We start from the raw sequence: 26304 nt of genomic DNA, 5'->3' as shown, positions 1-26304 counted from the left end.
TTGACACTGCATCAGCATTCACATGTATCTTAAGTGCAATCAAGATGCTGGACTTGTTCTCTTAGTATTTATGTCATGGTAATTAAAATATGTGATACAGATAGAGTTTTTTGAATAGACCAAATGGCTTTTCCATTTGTGGGGAAATACTCTGTACATTTGGCTTAGAGAAGAGGAGGCTGAGGGGAGGCCTCATGGTGGTCTGCATCTTCCTCATGAGGGGAGTGGAGGGGCAAGTGCTGAGCTTTGCTCTCTGGCGACAGTGACAGGACCCAAGAGAATGGCATGGAGCTGTGACAGGGGAGGATTGCGCTGAGTGTTAGGGAAAGGTACTGCACCCTGAGGGTGGTTGGGCACTGGGACAGGCTCCCCAGGGCAGTGGTCATGGCATTGTGCCTGCCAGAGTTCAAGAAGCATTTGGACAATGCTCTCTTGGGTTGGCCCTGTGTGGAGCCAGGAGTTCCAGGAGTTGGAGTTCATGATCATTGTGGGTCCCTTCCAACCCAGGATATTTTATGACTCTATGTTTCTATGAAAACTAATACCAGATAGAGAAGGCTTTGCTCACATCTGCTATTAACATGAGCAGAAACAACATATAAGCCCTTCAGAGATACACGCCATTTATAAGACATGGCTAATGCTGGTGGCCAAGTTACCAGTCTGTTCTCCCAACATTCTACTGTGAATTAAGAGCTATCCTGAGCCAAAGCCATAATACCAGTGTTTCAGACTGCATTCAAACAAGATTTACTCTTTTCATTGACTATCACGCTTGGGCTCCTGAAATGGCCAGCCACCCTTCAGGGCCTGCAGGCAGGCTGCATGGCATGATCTCCCAAACTATCCACCTGCCTCTGCGTAACAGCAGAATTTACTCTGTTTGGTTGGGCTATGCTAAGCAATCCTGAGCTTTGCATTTGGGCCAGTGCTTACATCCATAGACTAGTCTTGAAATGACATTTTGATGATGAAGAACAAGAGATTACTGTTTGGACGACAAATGATACATTAAAGAAAAAAAGAAATTGTGCTGTGCATATTCCACTAAATAAAGGTATTTTCTACCTTCCATGTTAAAACACCTGGAACACCTTTCCAGTGCTTCTCTGAACTTTGGTATCATTTTTTTTCTGGTCTCTTCCGTCTCTTCCATCTGTCATGCCCATGATAAGGAACATTTGGAAAATGTATGGACAAATATTGAATCTAGTATTTAGTACCCACTAACCCCCAAAACTTCCTAAGACAATGATCTCCTCATCTTGTATATGTGTAGATGAGGTATATACCATGGCTCAGATGTCACAAAATTTGCAGCAAATTTTGTTTTTGCAATAGACTATGTGAAAACATGGCTTTCTCAGATAGATCAAACCAGTGTATTGCAGTTCCAGATAAATTAAAAATTGCAGTGTTTTTTAACTAAATTGGACATTGAATATATAATTAATATATAATTTATATAAACACACGGACATCTCTATCTATGCGATAAAGCTATGAATGCAACACTGTTTCCACTATCTGTTCTAGTATGGCCTTACATTTTTAACATTCCGAAGATCTTTGTACTGACAGCAAATAGCTGAAACTGTCAGCAGAAGCTGAAAAGCTGCCACTAGGCCTAGGTGGGAGGGCATTTTATTGCAAACATACTAGACAGGATTTTTGGAATTACTTAGCACTAGCCCTCCTCTTCACTTATTATAGGAGGAGGTTGGTAGAAATAACTGTAGTTAGGTTTATCTAGTATTCTTCATTAAAAGACTCAGCTTCCACTTGATTATAACTCTGCCAGCATTATTTCTTTTAGGTTACGACTTGCATGAATGTGTAACTGCTTTAGGTTTCTTCATACTTCCTCAAGTTCCAGCAAAAATGATCCAGGTAACTAACAAAAAATGCCTTGATTTGTCCATATTTGGGGAAAAAAAAATCTTCTCTTTATCAAAAAGCTATGCTATCATGCATAGGCATAAGACCTTAAAATATATACAGATTTAGACAGTAGAGGTTATTTCCAATGTTTTTCCACTGTAATCTGGAACCAAATTCACTATGCGTAAGTCTTATCTTTATGCTGCCAATGAGTACCCATTAAAATCACTGACAAAGCATATTCTTCTTCTAATGGCATCTAAGCACAGAAGATGATAGTTTACTACTGTTTTGGATCTAAAGGATGTAGCTTTGCTGAGAAATTATGTATGGTTCTGCCTGGTGCATTTCTAGATGGCCTTCTGACATCACTTCCAGCCTCAATACTTCTGTATTTTCCTAGGGTAGCAACTGAGAAACTACATGTTTAAAATTAACATTAGTTGTTAGACACTGGAACAGGCTGCCCAGGGAAGTGGTGGAGTCACCATCCCTGGAAGTCTTTAAAAGACGTTTAGATGTAGAGTTTAGGGATATGGTTTAGTGGGGATTGTTAGCGTTAGGTAGAGGTTGGACTTGATGATCTTGAGGTCTCTTCCAACCTAGAAATTCTGTGATTCTGTGATTAAGAAAACACTACTGTTGCAATATTAAGCATTCAAAAGCTAAAAAATACCAGACTTTTGGTGCACAGACTTATTGTATCATGATAACCATCCTTATTGACAAATGCAGACAACATTTCTGTCTTTTCAGTGCACAGGTGGGAAAGTCAGGTCTGTGGAAACAGCTGGAGAATCCTTGCCTCACTGCCAAGAGAGGATGGTCTTTTGATGCAGTGATAACAGCCCATAAAACTCTCAATTTCTGCCCTTGTAATGGAAATCCTACTTAGTGCTTGGCAATCCACAAATATTTCATCTATTACAGGCTTCTAGTATAATAATCATTTCTCCATGGCATTTGAGACTACAATGGAAGCCACTGGGGGCTTGGCTTTGACCATACTAAGTGCTATAAATGCAGAACTGTGTTCTGGGATGTCTTGGTTTCAGCTAGGATAGAGTTAACTTTCCTCCTAGTAGCTAGTAGGGTGTCATCTTTTGGATTTAGGATGAGAAGAATGTTGATAACACACTGATGTTTTAATTGCTGCAGAGCAGTGCTTATACTAAGCCAACGACTTTTCAGCTTCTAGCTCTGTTTTGCCAGTGGGCAGGCTGGGGGTGCAGCAGGAGCTGGGAGGGGACAGACCCAGGACAGCTGACCCAAACTGGCCAAAGGGGTATTCCATACCATCTGATGTCATGCCGAACAATATATATACATATATATATATATATACATATATATGTATATACATATATATATATATATATATATACAATATATACAATATATATACAATATTTAACAATTTAACAATATTATATATATATATATATACATACACAGGGGTGGCTGGCCGGGGGGGACAACTCAGGGATAGGCTGGGCGTCAGTCAGTGGGTGGCGAGCAATTGCATTGTGCATCACTTGTTTTGTATACATTATTATTAGTAGTACTATTATCATTTTTATTTTATTTTATTTTATTTTATTTTATTTTATTTTATTTTATTTTATTTTATTTTATTTTATTTTATTTTATTTTATTTTATTTTATTTTATTTTATTTTATTTTATTTTATTTTATTTTCTGTCCTAATAAACTGTCTCTATCTCAACCCTCAGGCTTCATTTTCCTGATTTTCTCCCCCATCCCAAAGAGGGATGGGGGAGGGTGAATGAATGGCTGTGTGGTGCTTAGCTGCCAAACAGTTTAAACCACAACATGGCTGTTTCTGGTTAATCACCTATCACAACTAAATGACTTTGACATTAACACCTTTACATTATTCTCCCATTTGTAAGATAGGCAAAACAGTACTTTTTAACTTCACAATAATGTTCTGAAAGTATATTAACAATGCCTATGGAGCGCTCTGATATTACTGTAATGAGTATCATGGGAAAATCCATGAGGAAATTTAAAATCTTATGTTCAGAATAGCTTTTGAACACTGTGCAGCAAGCAAGGCATAACAATGAGTTATGAAGGAGAGGAAACTATTGAATGAAAGCCTATTTAATGAGCACTGACCATGACATACACTGAATGAAGCAAGACACCAATAGTGATTGCCTTATTAGTATGGAATGATATGACGAGGTGATGTGTGATCATGTAATTAGGATGTAATGACAGTCATGTAATGCATGCATTAAAAGCTGGAAGCCTTTCTTCCATTTTTTTATGTTTTCTAATTTCTTTTATTTATTTATTTTTTTTTGACTGAAAAACATGCCACATTAGAGTGGACTTGGGCCAATTCTGAAAATTTCTCTCAGTATTCTGATTCATTGGCAAAGTAACTGATAAAAAATCACCTATTGACACATTGGTTATCTGTCATCTCCTCACATAAACAAACAAACAAACATGGAAGAAAGCTCTGACAAACACTGAAAGGCACAGTTTCATGGACCATTATAAACCAGAATACTTGAGAGGGACAGACAGTATATCAGACACTACCAGTCTGTATCCCTGTATACCAGGGGTATAGACCTAGTCCAGACTGCCAAGGGGCAAGTATCTCTTCTTTAGTTCTTCTTCATGTATGCAATAATTGCAAAGTTTCAGTTCAGGATTTAAGTTAATTCCACTGAAATGCTTAGTTGCATTTTTTTTTTTTTTTAAATGTCAAGATTTTGTTTCAGTACTAAACCTTTATAAATAGTCTTCCGTAATCTCACAACTGTTGTCTTCGGCTATCTGGCTACAATTTTAGGTATCTTTGCATATGGAAGGGCTAGTAGTAAGACTATTTTAAGCAATACTCTGGAACATATTTGCAGAATGTGCTGTGATTTTACGGGTTGGTGTATTCTGCAGCAAGATCTGTGCCCTTGAAAAACTCTGTGTTCCTACATAGAGGCTTGTCAGCAAAAGTTCTTTATAAATCAAACTAACATTTGAACACCACAGGGCAATGAATAAATTCAAGTATTTTAATCTATTAAACTTTGAGGCATTTAGAAATATCTTTCCAGAAGAGGCCCTATTTCTCCTGTCATCATCTCACTATGAAAAAGGATAATATAATTCTTAAGGAATGTACGAATTCGTGGAAACAAATAATAAACAGTATAAATAAACATCCTCTCCAACTTAACCAATGTAGCTGATCTTGCACTGCAATTAACAGCATGCAATGTTTGCTTCTAATAAACACTGGGAAAGAAAATGACCATAGAGGCATTTTTTTCTCTGTGTTTTTGCCATTGGCCTTGTGTAGCCTCACAAGCATTGAGGAGCAATCAGACTGTACAGTATCCTGTGGGACTTCTTGATCACATTCAAAGGTGATTCTTTTGAATTCATACTTAGGAACAAGTATTATCTAAGCTTGTTTAAACAGTGGAGATCTCAGGTAGAAAAAAGCTGGAGTGGAAGAAAAGGTAGCACAAAAATACTGGCCCTATTCAAAGTACAAAATGTGTTTTATTCATTTTATTCATTAATCATTTTATTGCACTATTTTATTTATTTATTTATTTATCTATCTATCTATTTATTTATTTATTTATTCTCTCACAAAGCTACCAGCTAGGAAAGGAAGCTATTGGAGTCAGACCTAACACTCACTGAAGCCATAAGAAAGACTCCCATGCACTTCAGAAGCTTTCTGATGAAGATGTTATAGAGGGTCAATTATTTTAACCTATACAGAACAATTCTAGCTTCCAATTTTGTGGGCTGATGAACATCTTCAGTATCTCAGCTTCTACAATACATCACTAATAGTACATTTGATACTGCTGAGTTATATCAGTAAAAGTGGCCTGTATGCAGTGGAATCAGCAGTAGAGCAAACATTCCTGTCATTTAAAAAAGAGGATTTAACATTGATAGTTTGATGGCTGTAACAGATTTATCATTAAACCTATTAGTACATTTATCAATGTATCCATCATTGTGGACCTCCAAAAGCTAGAATTTTCTATGCACTTGTTTGTTTGTTTTGCTTTACAAGGAAAATCTAGATTAAATTATCTATCACATCCTGCATTCATAGGAAGATACAAAAGTTGATAACACTTTGCTAACAGGCTCACTGCCAAAGTTCTGTTATTTGATCCCTCTTATCCAAACCCAAGTAAACCTTTGACAGAAAAAACACACTACTAAAATTACAAATCACCTTTGGCCAAAACAAAGTTGATTTCTTGAATTCTGGAAAATAACAACAATGAAGAAAATAAGACATTTGTGGGCATTTGAAATTTAATCTTTATCTACCTACATTTGCAGTCCTTCTGGTTTTTGGCAAGTTCAAAGCCAGGCCTACATTCACAGGCAACCCCACCTTTGGGTGTCTCCCGGCAGATGTGTGCACACCCATGATCTTTGTTCATACAGTTCATACCCTCTGTAAAAGAAAGAAAGAAGAATAGAAAATATTAGTACTGAAATAAACTTGCAAAATGATTATCACCAATTATACACATCCTGTCCTTCATTGTCATTGTAATCTTAATTTTGCATCTGGACCATGTTCTACAAGGCAAAAAAATGCAGCTGAAAAGACATATACAATCAACAAAACAGTGTAATGAATGACAAAATAACCAATCCTATGATCAACTGCAGCTCTATTTCACGCTTAACACATTACAGTAATGTATATTTTGAGCATGGATTCACAAAGGGGAAGTCATGCTTAACCAGCCTGATAAACTTATACAATGAAATGACTTGATTGGTAGATGAGGGGAGAGTGGCTGATATTGTCTACCTGGACTTAGAAACGTAGAATCATCGAATATCCTGGGGATTGGAAGGGACCCAATAAGGATCATTGAGTCCAACTCCTGGCTCTACACAGGACCAACCCAAAAAACAGACCCTATGTCTGATAGAGTTGTCCAAATACTTCTTGAAATCTGGCAGGCTCAGTGCCATGACCCTAACTTTCCACACTTATAAAATTGCAGAATCTATTTTCCAAATTCAAATATAAGTATTTGAAAAATGAAAAGACAATGGAAAATGCATGTAGGATTGGCTGTTTTTATTTATATCTTTATAAAAATTCTCATTTCAAAAGGAAAAGACAGATATGAGAAATTTGGCAGTATACTGAGGCTAGTGTTATATACATGTACCTTCCTTGGGGTATACTCAGTGAGCATTGCTATAGAATATAGGGTGTTTTTCTGCATGTAGAAACCCATTACTTTTGATCTCCCTATTGAATCTCCATATTCTAATTTTTCATGAAAATATAATGGATTAAAAGGATACTTCAGGATACTCCAGGAAGTTGTCTGTGCAACTGGTGATTATAAGAGTTCAATAACTAAGCTCACAGCTATTTGTTTTATGAATAAATGTAACGATTGTTAATGCCTGGTTCATTTTCATTTGCCTGTTAATGTGCTGTATACTCTGTCACACACAAAATCTGTTTTTCAGATGATGCATCCACCAAAACTTATATCTAAGCATTTTTGGTTGGATTTCTTTGCTCTTTGCCATACAACTCAATTATCTCTGTTATCCACAGTAAGTGCAGGCAATCTTCAACAAACCTGCTACTCCTTTTCTCTTTGACTACATTAATTTCTTAGTCATCTTAAGTCCAATTTTAGCTTTCTGAACTATACAAGTGATTTAGATATTTAATGTGCCTGATGTTCTTAGAGGTTTTCATTACCATGTTAATTCAAATCCCACATATTCACAGAAATATTTAACTCAGTCCTTGTGGGTCAGCATCTAGCATTCCTAGTGTGAAGGAAGGTCAGCTAAATCTGCATTACAAAGCCTTCCCAGTGTTCCCCTTGGGTTTCTGACCTGGAAAGGAGAGATGAATTCTCTTAGAGTATCACTGCCCGAGATTTCACAACGTAACTCGGCTTACTACCATGAAAACAACATGTATTCCCCAAAACACTGGTGAATGGAGGATCACTGTAGACTCAGCAGCTTGTCTGCCACTTTGTACCATGGCTATTTCTACCTATTAAAGGCCAATTTTGCAAAACAACTCAAATGGAAAATGTTCAAGCTAAACTGACAGTGATGATGTATTATAAATATTTTATTATTTATTTATTTATTTTTTCCCAGGGCTGTTGCAAGGTTTTTGCTTCCAAAGGTGGAAACAATCTCTGTGTTCCCTTTTCATTCTTAAAGAAGTCACATGAACACATCTGCCACCTCCGGTATCTACACGCACAGCCTTTGCATTTAGGCTGATCTCACACTATCAAATCAAATACTTCAAACCAAGTATTGAGATTTTATTACAAACTTTTATGACAAACTCAGCATACAGAATAGTTTTTAATCAAACATAAGGAAGAGGTTCTTCACTGAGAGGGTGGTCGCACACAGTGAAGCAGTCACTGCACCAAGCCTGTTTGAATTTAAAAAGCAATTGGACTGTGCACTTAGTCACATGGTCTAAACTTTTGGGTAGACCTGTGCAGTGCCAGGAGTTGGACTTGATGATCCTTATGGGTCCCTTCCGACTCAGGATGTTCTATGATTCTATGATAAATGAAAGGATTAGCATGTAAAACAGTTACTAATAAAATTTGTGTACAAAATTTGAAGAAGGAAATGTTCCAGAAAGTAAGATTGGCTCAGGTTGACAGAAGCTAACAGCTTCAGAAGTTATTTGTACTGCCTGACTTTACTTCAGAAAGGTTATATTAGCAGAACAATGAAAAACACATCACCAGTAAGACTGGGTAGGTTAGTTGATCTCCCCTATAAAAAAAATCAGAATCTTAAAACTCAACGTATGAAAATCAACATCATAAACAAATTATTTCTCTCTAAGCTGTGTTAGCATGGATGAGTATAAAAACTTGTCAAAGCGCAAAATTCTTTGCAAACTGTAGCCTGCACAAGAGATGCTATTGAAGATATAATACACACCATACTATACTATACTATACGCATGATACTGTACTCTGCCATCCCATACATAAAAGTGAGGTATGAATGTTGTATATGGATGAACAGATATAAGAAACCTGGGAACAGCCTTTTTGAAAGTTTTGAGGCATTTTATAATCCCTTTCTCTAAACTGCTACCAACAAAGGATTTCAAACACAATGTGTTTGACAAACTACATTCCTGCATACTACACTATGTTCAGAAAAGGATCTGGGAAAGATACCACATGCCCGATTGAGTCACATTGCTGAGGCAATGAGAAGAGAGGAAATAGAGAGATGAAAGAAGATATTTAATGGCCCAGAAGTGTAATGAAGCAAGTGATTTTCAGTGTTTACTTACAGATACTGAATATCTGCCATTGTTAAAATCACTTGGGAAGTGAGAAATTATACACTACTAATAATATTGGGAAAAGCTATGATTAGAATTATTACATCTTGAAACTAAAGTGAAAGGCAAAGCAGGTTTTTATTCTAGTATTTGTGTGTATGGCCACAATATTTCAGTTATTTTCTTACTCATTTCAATTATTGTATTCATCAGGTACTTGGAGCTGTACAAAAGCTATTTCAGTTTAGCTGGAGAACACCATTAAAATCTCCTAAACCAGAGAATCATTATTTCAGAAAATTGAAGTTTTTATGGTGAAATATAACGCCATTATTTTTCAGAGCAGGAACTTATCCACAAGCTTCTCATTTATATTTTAGTATTTTTCAAATTCCTAAGAACTAAATTAAAAAGAAATTCTGAACAAAATTTTGATTAGAACTTACAAAACATTTATATGAAAATGCAGCAAGGAAATACTTAGGCTTGTTTAAAAAATATTGTCTTAAACAAATTCATGCTAATTTGCAAATAGTTTTAATTGTTCCAAATTTCAGATTTTCAGCAAATGCAGCATTTGGCCAGATGCCTTCTGCATCAATCTGCATACACAAATGATTTATGAATCACTGTTGAGACGTAAGATTTACCCTTTTTTGAAGAACTGGCCCTTCAACCAATACTGAATCTTTTATGACATTGCATATAAATCAAACTTAAAAAAAAAAAAAAAAAACAACACTACTTTCCAAACGCTAGTTTACTTGCTATACAAATGCATGCAAGTAGGAGAGAAAAATGCTCCTAGAATTACTTTGCCAGATATTCCCTTTAGCAAGATACGGTCTAAAATGTCTAATGTAGTACAAATACATAAACACAACACATATTTTCCTATACTGGAACTGGGTAGATTGCACTGCTAGTAGTAGAACAGCTGGTCTTTTGACAGTACTTCATTGCACTATTATAGAAGTAGTAACTGAAGTGTGAACAGGCACTCCGGGCCTGTTCAGCCTGGAGAAGAGGAGGCTGAGGGGAGACCTCATCACAGTCTACAACTTCCTCGTAAGGGGGTGTCGAGAGGCAGGAGACCTTTTCTCCATTAACACCAGTGACAGGACCCGCGGGAACAGGGTTAAGCTGAGGCAGGGGAAATTTAGGCTTGACATCAGGAGGGTGTAATGAACATTTATGTACATTATATATATATATTATATATATATTATATATATATAATGTAATGTACACTTCACAGAGAGGGTGGTTGCACACTGGAACAGGCTCCCCAGGGAAGTGGTCACTGCACCGAGCCTGTCTGAATTTAAGAAGAGATTGGACTGTGCACTTAGTCACATGGTCTGAACTTTTGGGTAGACCTGTGCGGTGTCAAGAGTTGGACTTGATGATCCTTAAGGGTCCCTTCCAACTCAGGATATTCTATGATTCTATGATTCTATGATAAAATGTCTGAGTTATCATTTCCCCTCACTATCACCTCCTGAGAAACAAAGTTTTGCCTTATTTTAGTTCATCTTCAGTAGCTACCTAATGTTCCCATACTTTTACCTAGGGACCCAAGAGTGAATAAAAGCACGGAAAAAGCATCTTAGTGCCTGCCTCGGTGTTCAGCATCCCTTGGCCTCACAAAAAAAAGGGCAACTGAAAGAGGAGGTGAGGAACATGTGTCCAGACCCACTGGCACTGTCATGTGCAGGGAGACAGGAAGCTCCTCTCCTGGGTGATGGGCAGTGCACAGCTAGAGCAAAAATGCTGTGTTCCCTCTGGGGGTAAGTGGAACAATGAAGGATGACAAACAGCTTGATTTGTAGAGATGTGTGGAAAACTAGTCATTCAAGTAAAAAACATCATCACTGAATAACTGAGAGGGATTCTATTTTTCATTTAAATGTGTTTGAAGCTTTTCTCTTCATCATCATAAGCCTCAAGTCAGCAAAGAGGCCCTAGCTCCAAGAGGAGCACCCTGTGCCTCACATGTCACTCCTTCCTAGAGTTGACAACCCATTGCAGGTCCAAAGAAGAGAGGGGAAATACCTGTGGAACTATCCTAGCCCTTTCCCAAGACAGTACAGGATTATGTCTAGAGCACTTTTACCCCAGTATGCTGCACAGCCTGGACCAAGGAACAGACAATGGATCTTTTACCCTACCCTTGACCAAAATGTATTTGCAAAACTTTATCTTCTACTACACAGCTTTCATAGAATCATGAAATCACAGAATGGTTTGGGTTGGAAGGGACCTCAAAGACCACCTGGTTCCAACCCCCCTGCAATGGGCAGGGACACTTCTCACTAAACCAGGTCACACAAAGCCCCATCTAACCTGACCTTGAACACTTCCACGGATAGGGCATCCACAGTTTCTCTGGGCAGCCTGTTCCAGTGCCTCACCACATTCAGAGTAAAGAATTTCTTCCAAATAACTAGGATAAATCTACCATCTTTTAGTTTAATGCCATTACTCCTTGTCCTATTACTACACTCCCAGACAAAGAGTCCCTCTCCAGCTTTCTTGTATCCTTTTAGGTACTACAAGGTTGAAATGAGGTTTCTCTTCTCCAGGCTGAACAACCTCAACTCTTTCAGCCTTTCTTCACAGGAGAGGTGCTCCAGCCCTCTGATCACCTTTGTGGCCCTCCTCTGGACTTGTTCTAATATAATCATGTCCTTCTTGTGCTGGGGACTCCAGGGCTGAATGCAGTGCTACAGGTGGGGTCTTAGGAGGACAGAGTAGAGGGGTAGAATTCCCTCCCTTGGTCTGCTGGCCGCACTGCTTTTGATGCAGCCCAGGATACAGTTGGCTTTCTGGACTGCAAGTGCACACTGCTGACTCTTGAGGTTCTCATCAACCAACAACCCCAGGTCCTTCTCCTCAGGGCTGCTCTCAGTGCATTTTCCGCCCAGCCTTTATTTGCGCTTGGGACTGCCCAGGTACAGGAATTGGCCTTGTTGAAATTCATGAGGTTTGCACAGGCAAACTCTGATCCCTCTGTCATCAGCTCTTACATCCCTCTGGATGGCATCCCTTCCCTCCATCTTTGTGGTCCCCTCTCTCTCTCACTTCTGCTATTTTTTGCACTAATCTGTGTACAGCAGTTTCTAGAACTTGAGTGATTATAGATGAACTGAAAAAACATAGTTCCCAAATCAAGGGAAAGACTAAATGTTGAGAAAAGAGAAGTCAGAACACCAAAAAATCTTTACGTATCCTTGATACTATAATGTTTGAAGTTGAAAGGCTCTAGGTTTTTCATGTTAATTGTTAACTAAAGCAATATCTTAATTTCATATACTGCTACTCAAGATCATCTTTAGAGCATAGCACAAAAACAGGTGTGTGTTCTCTTTGGCAGTTCTGGCAGACAGTAAAATGAAGACTTTTCAAACAGTTATACATATTCTCAGTAGATTCACCTCACAAAAGACAGCAAAACAGAATCCAATAGAAAATACATTATAAACAGGAAGAGAAATGCTACTTAAGAAAGAAGAACACTAATCTAATTGAACTAAAACCTCTCTTAGCATTTTAGATATGACTTGAGAAGCTTGCGTATTGCAGTCATGTTTTTTCTTCTGACTTTCAGTTACAAAAGATTGTTCATGGAGAGTGGCAGACATTGTTATGTGACCTGCAATCCACAGTCATTTTGTTCCTGGCCTAGGAGAGATTGGGTGTGAGTCTACTACATTAATACACTCTGCCATCTATTTATCACAAATCTCTTAATAGGGCTGTTCTGCAAAACATTCAGTCTGATACAATGACCTTTCCATTGTATTATGTTCTAAAAATGTTTTCAGCTCAGTGGCTCTGAAAATGCTTGAATCAGGCTCACTGTGACAACTAATGTGCTGATCAGCCTTTATTTTTCATTAACACTGCCTGTTCTCATCTTAATTAAGACATCTAGCCATTATTTTACTTTGTGGTTCATCCTATATGCTCATATTACCTTCTCTGTTGTCACAGTTTCACTCTGTATTTGCTTTGTTGCTGTTTTTTATATTTTCCAATTAACCATGCTAGTTCCAAACACAATCTGAAATTGAATACTTAGAATTGTGCCAGTGATACAATACAGTACCACTTTTGAAGGTTATTGTCAGAGTATACGTGGTTGAATGTGGTTAAAAAGTACAAGAAATCTAGAATTTAATCCATACAAATACACTGGCATAAACATTAACATGTGCAGCACTGATACTCAGTCCCCAAAACTATGTAATTGGAATCTCTTTTTTTGTGTGTGTGGGTATGTTAATTTTAGTACTAGGTACACATAAAAATAATTTATTACAGTTGCACCCTCATTTAATTAAAAAATGGATCTTATAAAAAGTCATGAAAAAGTTGTAGAAATTATTTACATAATTCATACATCATACATAATCTGTATGATTGTGTTCAATAGCTTCTAGAAAAGTTAAAATACATTCAATATATTTATATGCTAGTCACTGAATTTCTAGACTCAGATAAACCACAGTGTTTTATTATTTATTGTTTTACATACTTTTTATGAACATGCTCTGCGTGCAAAGTAAAGCAAAAATCTTTTTAACACAAACAATAAGAAATTGTTTGGTCAGCTTCTTTCCATCAATCTTAATTACAGTGGATAATTACTTTTGCTTAGGCAGGGGATACATGTGGTGCTATACTGCTAATAGTGATACTCATGAATTTCAGGTGTAAATTTGAGAACTGCTCTTTGAGTGACAGGATTCAATTGTATCAGAATCAGTTGTTGCAGTTCAACTGTATCAGTATGCATTACATATCATAGCAAAATAAAATAATACATAGTATATTGTAATGATAATATAGTAAGAACCAGAATGTAACATGAACTGTAATTTTTTTAGGTCAGCTGATTGTCACATAGTCATTCCCTCCATAACTGCTGCCAGAAAGAGGGAAACACACCTTTAGCAACAGAGAAATCAAATACAAGAAGATACAAACATTCTAATTTTAGTTGTTTACTAAATTATTGAAATAGTGTATTTTTTGTTGTTGCTGTTGTTTGTTTTCTTTCTAAAAATTAATGTGAGCAATGACAGCATTGCTACAGTGAAACACACTGGGGAATTACCAAGAAATGTAGAAGACTGACAGAGAAAATTCCTCTCAGAGTTTTTGGTTTACTGTGTTCAGAATGGAGGCCAAAAAAAAACCACAGTAAGTTTCTGATGGAGACACGAACACGATGCTAGTGAAAGTGCAAGACAGATGTTTCAAGCCAAATGTTACTTCTGTGTGTAAATTTTGGTCATAAGTGCTGAAAGATGGTTGAATATCCAAAATATGCGTACAGTTAACTTTCCCACTGGCTTGTGGAAAGCAGATCCCCATCTATAGCCTAATACACAAAGTACTCCTGCCTTGGCCTTTTAACTCAAGCATCTTGCATGCTTCAGAGCAATGAAAATCAGCATTTGGCTAACCACCCCAGGTACAGGCAACAAATACATATGGTCTGATCTTGGTTCCATTAAAAACAAAGGATCACTTTCCAACAGCATGGACCTGACCTTCACCTTCATGCTACACAGTTCCTTCAAACCTTCTGGACATTTCTGGCTCACTAATAAGGACTTTGTTCTGGGAGGTGAAGAACATCTGGTGAGCTTGGCTACTCAGTGAGAGCTTGAGATGCTCTCATCTCAAAAAATAATACATCCCTACCTGAAGATAGGAAAAAAACAAAACAAAACAAAAACACAAACAAACAAAACAACAACAACAACAACAACGAAACATACCAAGATTCTCTCTCTTTAGCAAGAAAAAAAAAAAAGGACAAAATAAATTTATCAGGGCAGCTACTCTTCCTCAGACAATGATAATGTCATGGTAAAAAGCGTCCGTCTAGGAACAGACCACTGGAGTTAAGTGGGAAACATTGTATCAGGTATGTCATAAATATAATAATCTATTTCATGACCTAATATTCTTCATTTTGTTAAGTGGATGAATACAGGACTTTCTGCTTTCATTTGTGGAATAGGTTGCTTGTTTCTACCTAAAGCTTTAGGAAAATACCATTTTTAGTGACCACTATCTCACCTCTACAGAGGTTAAAAAGAAAACTAAACAAATATAGCAGGCAAACTGACACAAGGAAACAGAATTTTACCCTATTAAGTAGGTTGGCTAGATAAATTCTGGACATCATACAAGAAAACAGCTGCTACTATATAATACAAAATAAACAAGTTCAAGTTTGTTTAGCAATTGCATGTGTTTTCAGTTTGGATATAAAACATGCTTAGGGACACCATCTTCAGCAGGCAGACTTGCAGTCTGATCTCTGACAAAATACTCCTGCTCTGAGTGTCAGCTGGAAAAACTGCATCTGTCATCCAGCCCTGAAGAGAGGTTTTGTCTGACGATTTAAAAATAGGCATGTGTCAGAAATACAACTTCATTCTGTCAGTAGTATGCAGATAGATCTGTAATTCTGCAAAGGTACTGTAATTTCAGATAAGAGGACAGAAAGATTAAATGAATGATGGGAGTGAACAAACCAAGTTTAATTTAGCAGAAAAATCATGCTGGTAGAGAAAGATAATAGATTTAAAATTTTCCAAAAAATGACAGCAATTCCAGTGGGACCATGAGAGAATGAGAATGACAGGCTGAAATCCAACCCAGGTTGGCTGAGACTGACTACTGTGATTGTGTGATGGCTTTTTGGTGGATTGCATGAAGGTATTTTGGCAAACTCAGTCTTTCCCACATTGTTGTTCAGCACCACGCTGGTGCTCACTGTAGAGACCCTTTCCAACGGCCTTTGTGGGGAGGCTGAGTACAGTTACCTTCTCACATGTAGAATGGAGTTTATTTCAAAGATAATTCAGTAAGATAGCACAGGGAATTTGAGCTGCTGCTGTTCTGGCAAAATCTCTGTCTCCACCAATACCTACTTGGCACCCACCATCAATGCTGATTTCACACAAAGGGAAAGAAATGGCAGGGGAAGGGAAAGATAAGGAAAGATGGAAGGGAAGGGAAGGGGAGGGGAGGGAAGGGAAGGGAAGGGAAGGGAAGGGAAGGGAAGGGAAGGGAAGGGAAGGGAAGGGAAGGGAAGGGAAGGGAAGGGAAGGGAAGGGAAGGGAAGGGAAGGGAAGGGAAGGGAAGGGAAGGGAAGGGAAGGGAAGGGAAGGGAAGGGAAGGGAAGGGAAGGGAAGGGAAGGGAAGGGAAGGGAAGGGAAGGGAAGGGAAGGGAAGCATAGTCAACACTACTACAATCTGCTTTTAATTTTTCTTCATCTTTGAATAAGAATTCCTTAAAGACCAAAGCAAAGCAAAAGAAAAGGCTGTTTTTTGAGGAGATACTGCCACACAAAGCCCTCTGGTAGATGAAAGTAACCCTGAATGCAGGCAAGGCTTTGCAGGAGGCATAGCTGAGGAATGTTCTTTCTCTATTTGAGTCTTCGCCACTGCTGTTGTATTTCTTGGTGCCTTGGTGGGAGCTACTAAATCCCAAAATGTCTCTCATGTCCCACCCCTCAGAGATGTGGTGCTACAGCAGAGCTAGCAAATGACAGCATCATCAAGGCTTGAATACCCTCAGATGGGTAGGAGTTTGGTAACTACAAAAAAGGACAAAGTTGTTTCAAAAATTAGAAACTCCCAGGTTATTTTGGAAAATACTAGTCTTTGTGCCTTATAGCATACTGAAGATATGAAAACCTGGCTCAGTGATTTCTATACAGTCTCTCTAAGTAGAAAAAAAAATCAATTTATAACATGGGAAGGTTGTAGAGCGTTAGAACAGACAACGGCAAGGTGGGTATTTTTTTCCTCCCTGTTCGCAGGAAAACTCAGTTTTTCAACAAAAATACTCCGCCTAATATCATGTGAAATTTATCTAAAAGACGTTGTGGAGCTTTTAGTTTTCCAATAAAATGACTTACAATAATCGCTGGAAGCAGATAATTTTCACAAATATAAATAAATCAATTAAAAATACAGCTCTTCATTAGTGTTTCATGAGGAGATTTTGAACAAGGACTAATCAAAGTTTAAACAACTATTATCATCTATGTAAAGATAAGGTAAGAAATGGGATGATGGGAATAACAAAACAAAGTCTAAAATCCTCTGTGTTTTTTGTTATTGTTGTTGTTTTGTTTTTCCTTCTGAAATCTTTACAGTTGACATGAGACAGCCTTGGTTTCCAGAAAGAAATCATTCTAATAAAATATTTCAGAAATAAAGATTTCTAGGGCACTTTTTCAAACACGTACCATATACTCAAATAGACAGACTAGCAGCAAATATTTCAACAACACTTCACTTTGCAGGAACTTCTTCACATCTGAAACTCTTCCTAGGAAAATTTCATAACTTCTTGCAACATCATGTAATAAAATATACATATGTGCTTAATCAGCATCCTTGAAAGCAATATTCAAAATAAAGGGCGCCTACCAAGTTTAATTTCAGACTCTGCTATTTAAGGAAACTGTGAAGTAAATAATCCTCTCAAAGCAGCAGGATGAAACAGATTCTCATTCTTGATTCCTATTAAACTTTAACTAAGATGCTTTTTTCCCCATGGAAACAGCTGATGATGAATGCACCAGCTGTATGTGAGGTTTAGGTTAAAAATCCCAACTGGAAAAACAATCTCAGCCATGCCTATTCTGCACTGGGAATGTACTCACAACTCTCAAATTCTTTTTCAGGGAAGAAGCCATCTCCCGTGCCCTTGGCCTTACAGGTACTACCTTTCTGAGGTACATCCCCATACCAGACAGCATTTTCTGAAGACATTCCAAAGAAACCTAATATTAATTCTGCTATTTTAGTAAGATTATTTATTACCATGAACACAACACTTAAAGACATTCATAAGTATTTTGTGTTGATGGCTGGAAAAAAGCTGGATACATGCAATTGATTTTTTCCCTATTTTTACATTAATAGAAAATACACTGCAGAACTAGTTAGCAAAATGATACATGACAGTATATATAACTACATAAAATATTTTACTTACTCTACTATATATACCACTATAAATATACTATTTTATATGTATTATGAACATTATACACATAATTACATATAACACTATACACACATATGCACATATACAATCTATTTAAACCTACAAATGTGTTGTGCAGAAAATAAAGATTGTCCGCTGCTCTACAGGTAAATATAGAGAACATACAAAATGATTATCTATCATCAGGCCTATCATTTTTTTTAGGGTATGACCAAGATTCAAAGCTCAACCTGCTATTGATTTTGGTTCTTACAAAATGAAACACTGACCATGATGACAATAAATTCATAGACTCGTGCACATTCTGAAAGGCTCGCATAGCATAAAGGCAGTCATGTTTCTCAAAGATAAGGGATAAAACTACCAAGTTTCTGGCCTCATGTTATGTTTTTTGTAGATCAGTTTACCTCTAGAAAGCCAAATGTGAAGCAACATCCACATGTAGCTGTGCTATAGTCCCCAGAACTTCACAATACCATCCACATTTTGACAGTAGAAAAATCCAATAGTCTTAGCTGTTCTAGAACAACCAAATAACTGATGTCCACCACTGTGGTGACTTTCAGAAAAAAAAGGGTCATTCATAGCTTATATACAATGCAGAACTTTATTTTTAACAGTGCTTTTTGGAGCTATTATTTATAGTTGCAAACTTCAAGGTTTGTACAGCCCACTTCCGCACACCATCAGTGTTCGGGAAACAGTTTCTTTCTTGGAGAAGTCAAACTGGAAGGTGTATATCAGGTTGCCATATATAGCTAGCACCACAGAGTACAGAATGGGTTTCGAAATTGTTCCCAATTTCAATGCATTCCCTTCTTTTTTATTTTCAATAAAAATACATACATACATATATTACTGATGAGTGTCAAAGAAATAAAGTAATCTAAGTCAGAACTGTAGCAGAAGCAAGAAATAATAAAATTATACTCTGCCTCAGAAATGCTATTGCTTCTGCAATTTTACACTAGCAAGACTGTCAATACCTGGGGACAACGGAACAATGAATATGAAAGGCAAAATATATGTTTGTAAACTGCTTTTTAGATGGACAATTAGATTTCCTATCAAAATGTTTCTAAATATGAAGTGTCTGGGGTAAAAGCTTAGCGATCTAGAGTACTGTCACAACTGGATTAATATTTTATCAGAGTGTTTGTCTTTTCTCTATTCGTCTCTATCTTTTGATTATTTAGTGAGTCTGGGGCTAGAGATCATAAATTTCAAAATTCTTTAAAGTTTTTTTTCTCTTTCTGATCAAAGAAATGTTTATGTATCCTTCCCATACTGTGTCTCTTTAAACCATTGGCTTTTTCAAAGTGATTTTTTTTTTTTTAACACCATAATGTGATGTACACAGAGAGGTAAATGATGTCAGAATCCTTTCTGCTCCAAACCAGTCTGTAAATCTTCAGAAAAGCAAAGTTCATGGGTGCATTTAAAAAGGGCACAATCTGTTTGTGCTTAAAAGAAAGTCCCCCTTTTTTGTGTGCAGAATAACAATGCCAGAATGTGTTATTCCAAAGAACTGTTGCCATGGCGATGCCATCAATAACATCATTTTCTGCATCCTTGTCCTCTAAACACATAAGTAACGCAACAAGCATTGGTAAATGTGAAAAAAGAACAATTACCTTTTCTCTCTCAACAGAAGAGGAAGCCTTTTTTCACCTCATCAATAGAAAATTATGTAGAAAGGAATAATAAAGACTGTTACAAGAAGCACCAAGAAGGCTATTAGTGACAAAGGTTTTTTTTTTTTTTTCCTTTCCATGAATAATTACAGCTCTTCAAGAAGAAATCAGTCCAAACTAAGGACCCTTTGCAAGCTTTAGATGGTAAAACAAACATTTGACTATACAAGGATTTCCCTTTCATGTACCTTTCCAAGGAAAACCAACTAAAATCCAGAGTGAAATGGGAGAGAGAAAACCCAAAGGAACATCTGTTGCAATTAAATCCAAAGAACCCTACACATTCACCTAAAAAACTTGTATCAAAAGCAACTATGTTAGTGACAGAATCAAGCCAGCAGGTTAAAATTGGCTGTGGTGGGAAAATTTGGCTCTTTAAGTAGTATAATAACAGGAAGCTATTCCGATTTTGAACTAACAGGGAGAAAAGGATTTCAATAGCAGATGTGTTAACAAACAGTTGTAAAACACTGTTAAGTTTAAAACCTCAAGGTCTAAAGCAAAACAGTAGATATACTTACTACATGGAGTCTACTCATAAGTAATGGAAACTTTACCAAATCAAGGTATGACTGCAGAATCATGTAACATGTAATTAATAAACCCTTCTGAAACATTACAATTTTTTTTTTTTTTTTTTATCCTGACTTTGATGGGCAATGTACAAACTGGAGCTCTGAATGTGCTCCTTGGCTCCTTGGTATTTTCTACAGAAAGTGAAGGACAACATTGTGTGATGGCTTGTTTGTATATTTTGGGCCTTTCTCTGTATGCCTGTAGTAGGATATAATTATGAGGATGACATTGGGAAAATCTACTGCTCCCTTCTCCTTGGCTCTGGGCTATAAAAGGAATATAAGTGAAGGACAGTTGTGAAGAAAAAGAAGAAAGGAGTCACAACTGTTAACGGTAGCTGGAGCACATGAGTTGGAAATGAGAGCAGGGGTTGGTAACTTCAGACACATGTCCTACAGAGTTAGGTCAAAGGGCTGTTAGGGCAAATGGCAGCAAAGATACATAGCACAAAACTGTAATCAGATTTAAAGCAGTAACATTAGTTTATTAAGATGATACAATTCCAAACCCTTCAACTGACTGAAAATGATCTATGAGTAAGATATACCAACTTAACCATAAAGCTGTATTTATGACAGAAAGTCTCAGATAGTCAGGAAAAGGGACACTGCATTATTCATTTCCTGAACATGTTATTATCTTACATTGTCCTTTGACTTGTTACTGCTTTAGTCTCTCCATCTCTAAAGCGAGAAATAAAGCTTGCTTGTTTTGGATAGGTCCTCGAGCTCTCCACTAAATTCTCCACTACTCAATTTAGTTTAAGTGCCAACACTGACTGGGTTCTGTTTCATGGAGAAAAAGTTTCCGTCTTCTGTCTAGGTTTCAACACATTTAAGAAAAGATTAGAAAGATCTGTTGAAAGACTTTAATAGGGCAGCTAATGGGCTAACTCAGCTTATCTGAGGGGTTACTCACCACATTCCCCAGAAAAAAAAATAGTGAATTATGTTTCTCAGCACCCAAACATTAACATTTAAGTCCTAGGAATAAAAGACAAATTATTCAAAGAAAATGTTATGATTCTCCTCCTTTCCAGTTTTTCTGAGAATTGGAAAGAAAATGTCTGCTTTTCTAATTTGCTAACTGGACTCAATAGGTTGAAAGCTGAACTGCAATTCCCAGGTTACCGATCCCTCAGATCAACACTCCTGCATGATTGTCAACACAACAAAACAATGTTTTTCATGAATTCGTGGAAAGTCCCTTGAAATCCTTTGAGATACTTTAAAGGCCATTGGAAGTTTATATGCTTAATTTATGGAGTAAGTATTAAAAGCATACATGTGTTTTGTTAAGCAACAGTTTCTTAACTCTGTTGAACTCTGTGACTAGAAGGACACTAGTAATTTTAATTGCTTATCATTCCTCTCAGAATGCCTAAGGGTCATCCCAGTGTGAACACCTCCTTGCACCTCCTTTGAACCTCCTTGCACCTCCTTTGAGAAAATCTTTAATTCTTATTTTGAAGAGAGAAAAAAAGATTCTAAAATATTTTAAAATAAATGACATTGCTTACAATATTATTCTCTTTTACCAGTAATTTAAAAAATAATAATAATTAAATGCACTAAAACAATCAGATATCAATGAAATTGTTCTCTTTATCTGTCCATTGAGTCCTCAGATGGAACTTCCTCCATTTGATCATATAAAACTTTAATATTTGGTGGTGGAAAAGCAAAAGCAATGTCAACTCCTTTTAAACTCCAGTGTGCTAACGTATTTGAAATACAAATGGTGCTTGAGAAAAGAGAACAGTATTTCCATTTTAGGGATGCTTGCAGAATGAAAACCTGTAGATGAATCCAGGAGTGTGCCTTTGTAGCTATTTAGATTAAATAAGACTTCTACTGTGGCAAACGGCATACTATCCCTACAAAGCAAACTACACCATGCCACATCAGAACTACATATTTAATTGTTTTAATGGCTTCTGCAACATTGTATCCTCCTCTACATCATCACCATTTCTCTTGAATGGGAGTGTTTCCCCTATTCTTAGGTGACAAGACTATTTTTCAAAAGTTTTTAAAGATAGTATTGAAAAGCTTTAATGGCATATTTCTGGCTACATCCTGTACAACAGAAGCTAGGAAGTATGTCTTACAGCTCTGCTTTTGTCACCACGTAGGTAACAGTAGACTTTTTGCAATGTATCTTTGCTAACACACTTGTCAGATCCTGAGAGAAAAATGCTGTTGACTGCATGGGCATATGGTGAAAGCACGAGTGGGTCTTGTGGAAGTGGCAAAATAAGGGAAGGAAGTCTTTTGTGGAAGAAACTGAAAAATGGGAAGGAAAACTGTTTTCGGTGAATTCCTGGACGTTATCTGGTGTGGATATCGAATGGAGAAAGTGGTGTGCTGAACAGACAGGTAACTTAAATTCCTGGGACCAGAATAATGGGAAAAAAAGAAAAAAAGGGAAAAAAAAAAATGGGATAACGGAGAAATGAATGGAAATGATGGTAGACTGCAGGAGTCAATGAATACAGGGTTATCTGAAACAGGCATGTATCGCTCTTTTTTTTTTCCAAGTTTCTCAGTGACTTTATATTACAGTTGCTTGCATACTGCTGAAGATCTTGGCATGACAACATATGTGTTTTTCAGCATCTTTAACAGAGTTTTGTAAGAAGACTTGGTTTCATCTACTACAGTCTTTCCCACCACAACTCTTTGTAAGCAGGCTTCTTGTGGGGTGACATCAAACCAAAGAAACATTATTAGCATTCCTCACTACCATTGGCATAAGGAACATCAGTATCAATACCCAGTAAAGCATAACAGTGGAAACTCTATATGGTCAGAAGCAAAGTACCGGACAAACTGTCAATTTGTAACAAAAACAGGATTTCAGTCTCCAGGTGCTATGCTGGATGAGCTTAGCATTCTCGGGTGCTCATGAAATTACATTCTTTGTAGTTTCTTGTTTCACCAAAAAAACTATAATTAGCTAGGTTATTACATTAATTTGGAATAATCTGTGGACCTGGAATGCAGCTGCAGGGTGTGAGTTCTATGTAATTTTAGTAAATGCTGTATGTTGTTTCTGAGTATCACGGATGTTTTTTTCTAGATTCATTGAACTATGAAGGAGGCATAGGACATACACTTTGTCCTGACTTGTCCAACTTTGAAAAGTTCAGTTGAATGGCAATCCACATCCTTAAAAATTAAAGGGTACCATCATCTGAATTAAGCCCAACATATGCAAAACAAACTCCAGCTATCTCATTTTGCCAGCCAAGGAAGAGAATACAATGCTACTTTAGGATGTGCATGTTTACTGGATTGAAAGTGCTACCATCAGTTTTTGTCTAGAACTAGCTCTCCTGAAAGGAATGAAGACAGGCCAAGTGGTGGGTGCCAGAATGCAAAATCAAGACAACATCTCTTAAGCTCCTAAGACTTAAGAAGCCTTTCTCTTTTCCCTTTGCTTGCAATTCTTCTGTGAAGCTGCTTTTATGACCTTGCCTTCATAATTCAAGACATGCATATTTATAGGTCTGGCACATCTGATAACCAGGATTTGCATTACCACAGCCTAACAACAATAAGCCTCCCAGCACTAGTGAGCCATTTTACATCAGTTATAATATTGCTGCTCTGCATTGATGCCACTGAGTTTCCAACTTCATGGCATAAGCAAAAGGACAGAGATCTTTCTCCCATCTACTGTTATGAAAGCATATTGGCAGCCACTGTACTTTTTTTTCCCCATGATGGTAGTTGCCAGACTTCATAAGTAGTGAGAGGGTTGCTATGTTACTTTTGACCCCAACTTGTCTTCCATGTCTTCTATCTTGCATGCAAGTTTTATAAATGTCAGTGAAGAATAGTAAGGAATCAGACTAATGATAGGTAAAACCACAGAATCCTATAAATAAATATTACTTTGTAAGAGGCTATACATTAATGTGTTCTGCTAAGATGACATTTGTACTTACAATCCTACAATATTATTTTTCATGAAACATTGAGTAATTGAAGACTGATAATTTGGAAGATTGCTCTTTACATGGAATTTATGATGTTGCAAGAGATTTCAGATTCAAAAGCTATAGTATAACACAATAATCGCCAGAAATCTTTTTATAAGCAAAGAGAAATCTTACTTCTTTATTGAAGGAGTAACTAGGAAGGAGTCTTCATCTGAATGGAAAAGGCAACTCTCATTGACTTGGTTGCCGTGGCCCCAAGCCATTAAGGTCAGAACAAAAAGGAAATTGTTTGGAAAATGATTTTGCGGTCATTGGTCACAAGCCATCCAAGAGGAAGTTCTTGAAGAAAGTGTATGAAAAGACTTCCAAATGAAACTGCCCTTGTGGACATAAAATTATCCATGCTCCTTCTTTTAAGATAATGCAAGCTAAACATGCTATCTGCTTTCAGAATTATTATTGTGGCCATTGCTTCTATGTAAATGATATACTGATGTAGACTATTGTCAAGCTGTACAATCATTGCTGTCACTACAAGCTGTGACAGGGATTGTGATAACATGGCTTGGCTTATTTTATACAAACTATGAATGCTCGTTCTTTTAATGTTGCCTGCTGCATAGGTACCTTTTCAAGAGAAATCAGTTGTGGGCAGAGCTATTACAAAGATAAAGTATTTCATTTACTTCAAAACTGACAACTTCTTTGGCTCTGTAACAATTTTTTGGCATTTTAAATTGAAGAGTTAAGTAATTTCTTACCCTCTTGCACAAGGTCAAGGACCTTAAGTGCTAAATTTTATTTTAGGAAGAGTAAGGATAAACTAATGTGCACTCCTATGTCATGCAGCAACATGAAGAATCAGTGTTACAGGAACACTATCAAAGAGAAAAGCCAAAATACGAAAACATGCCTAATTTAGCCAGACTTTACTAGCATAGTTGACGTTGCTTCTTGCTAATGATGCCTGTTTTCAATGTCTTCAAAAGATTTCAATAAACTCCAGGCAACAAAGAAGTTTGAACAAAGCTACATAGCAGTGTTCTCATAGTAAGGCCAGTTAAGTCAGTAATCTTAAATGCTACTTCTCACAGCAAAAATACTGCTTCCCAGAACCAACTGCATCTTATATGAAAAACAATAAACCCACATTTGAGACTGTTTAGATTACAGTAGCAACTCTGAAAAAACTAAGGGATATGGAAGAGGGCAGGCTACTTTTTTACTATCTATTCTCAAATAGTTTCTGTCTAAATTAGGAATCAATCTCTATCTCCCTGTATTGTTCAGGAATAAACTCCCCTAGAAATCCAAATCTCTCCAGGATGTGAGATTAAATGCAAGGAAACAACACAACTATCCCTCAATTCCCCCCAATCCTTCAACTCCTTGAAGAGATTGTTGGTGAACTACAACTTTTCCAGATAAGTCAGACGAATGCTTTTTGAAAGATGATTGAATACATTCATGATGATGGATAACAGCCAGCAATCATATCAGGTTTATGTCTCACACACAAAAACTGTTTTGGAATCACAGACTTTTCCAGTTCCTGATCCCACAGATGGCTGAGAGACAAAACAGAAACAGTATGGTCATTTTGGAAAAAATAAGGTAAGTGTTGTGGTTTAACCTGGCCAGCAGCTAAACAGCACAGAGCCATTGCTCACCTTCCTCCCTCCCTTTCTGGATGGGGAGAGAAACGAGAAAACTGAAGCTTGTGGGTTGAGATAGAGACAGTTTATTAGGACATAAAATATAATAATAATAAGAAGAAGTACAAAACAAGTGATGCACAATACAATTGCTC

General features: G+C 37.1%; 1 protein-coding gene across 2 annotated transcripts in view; it reads right to left on the bottom strand.

The window, feature by feature from the left end:
• SCUBE1 (signal peptide, CUB domain and EGF like domain containing 1) overlaps window positions 1-26304 on the bottom strand; it is a 213261-nt gene that overhangs the window by 97367 nt on the left and 89590 nt on the right. For both annotated transcript variants that reach the window (XM_032204498.1, XM_032204508.1), the window contains exon 5: window positions 6230-6355. In XM_032204498.1, coding sequence (XP_032060389.1) covers window positions 6230-6355 — 126 coding nt within the window. The remainder of the gene's footprint in view (window positions 1-6229; window positions 6356-26304) is intronic.

The sequence above is a fragment of the Aythya fuligula genome, chromosome 1 (genome assembly GCF_009819795.1).
Source record: "Aythya fuligula isolate bAytFul2 chromosome 1, bAytFul2.pri, whole genome shotgun sequence".
In the NCBI taxonomy this organism is placed as follows: Eukaryota; Metazoa; Chordata; class Aves; order Anseriformes; family Anatidae; genus Aythya; species Aythya fuligula.
The sequence above is the reverse complement of the archived record's forward strand: the minus strand, read 5'-3'. Positions and strand labels throughout refer to the sequence as shown.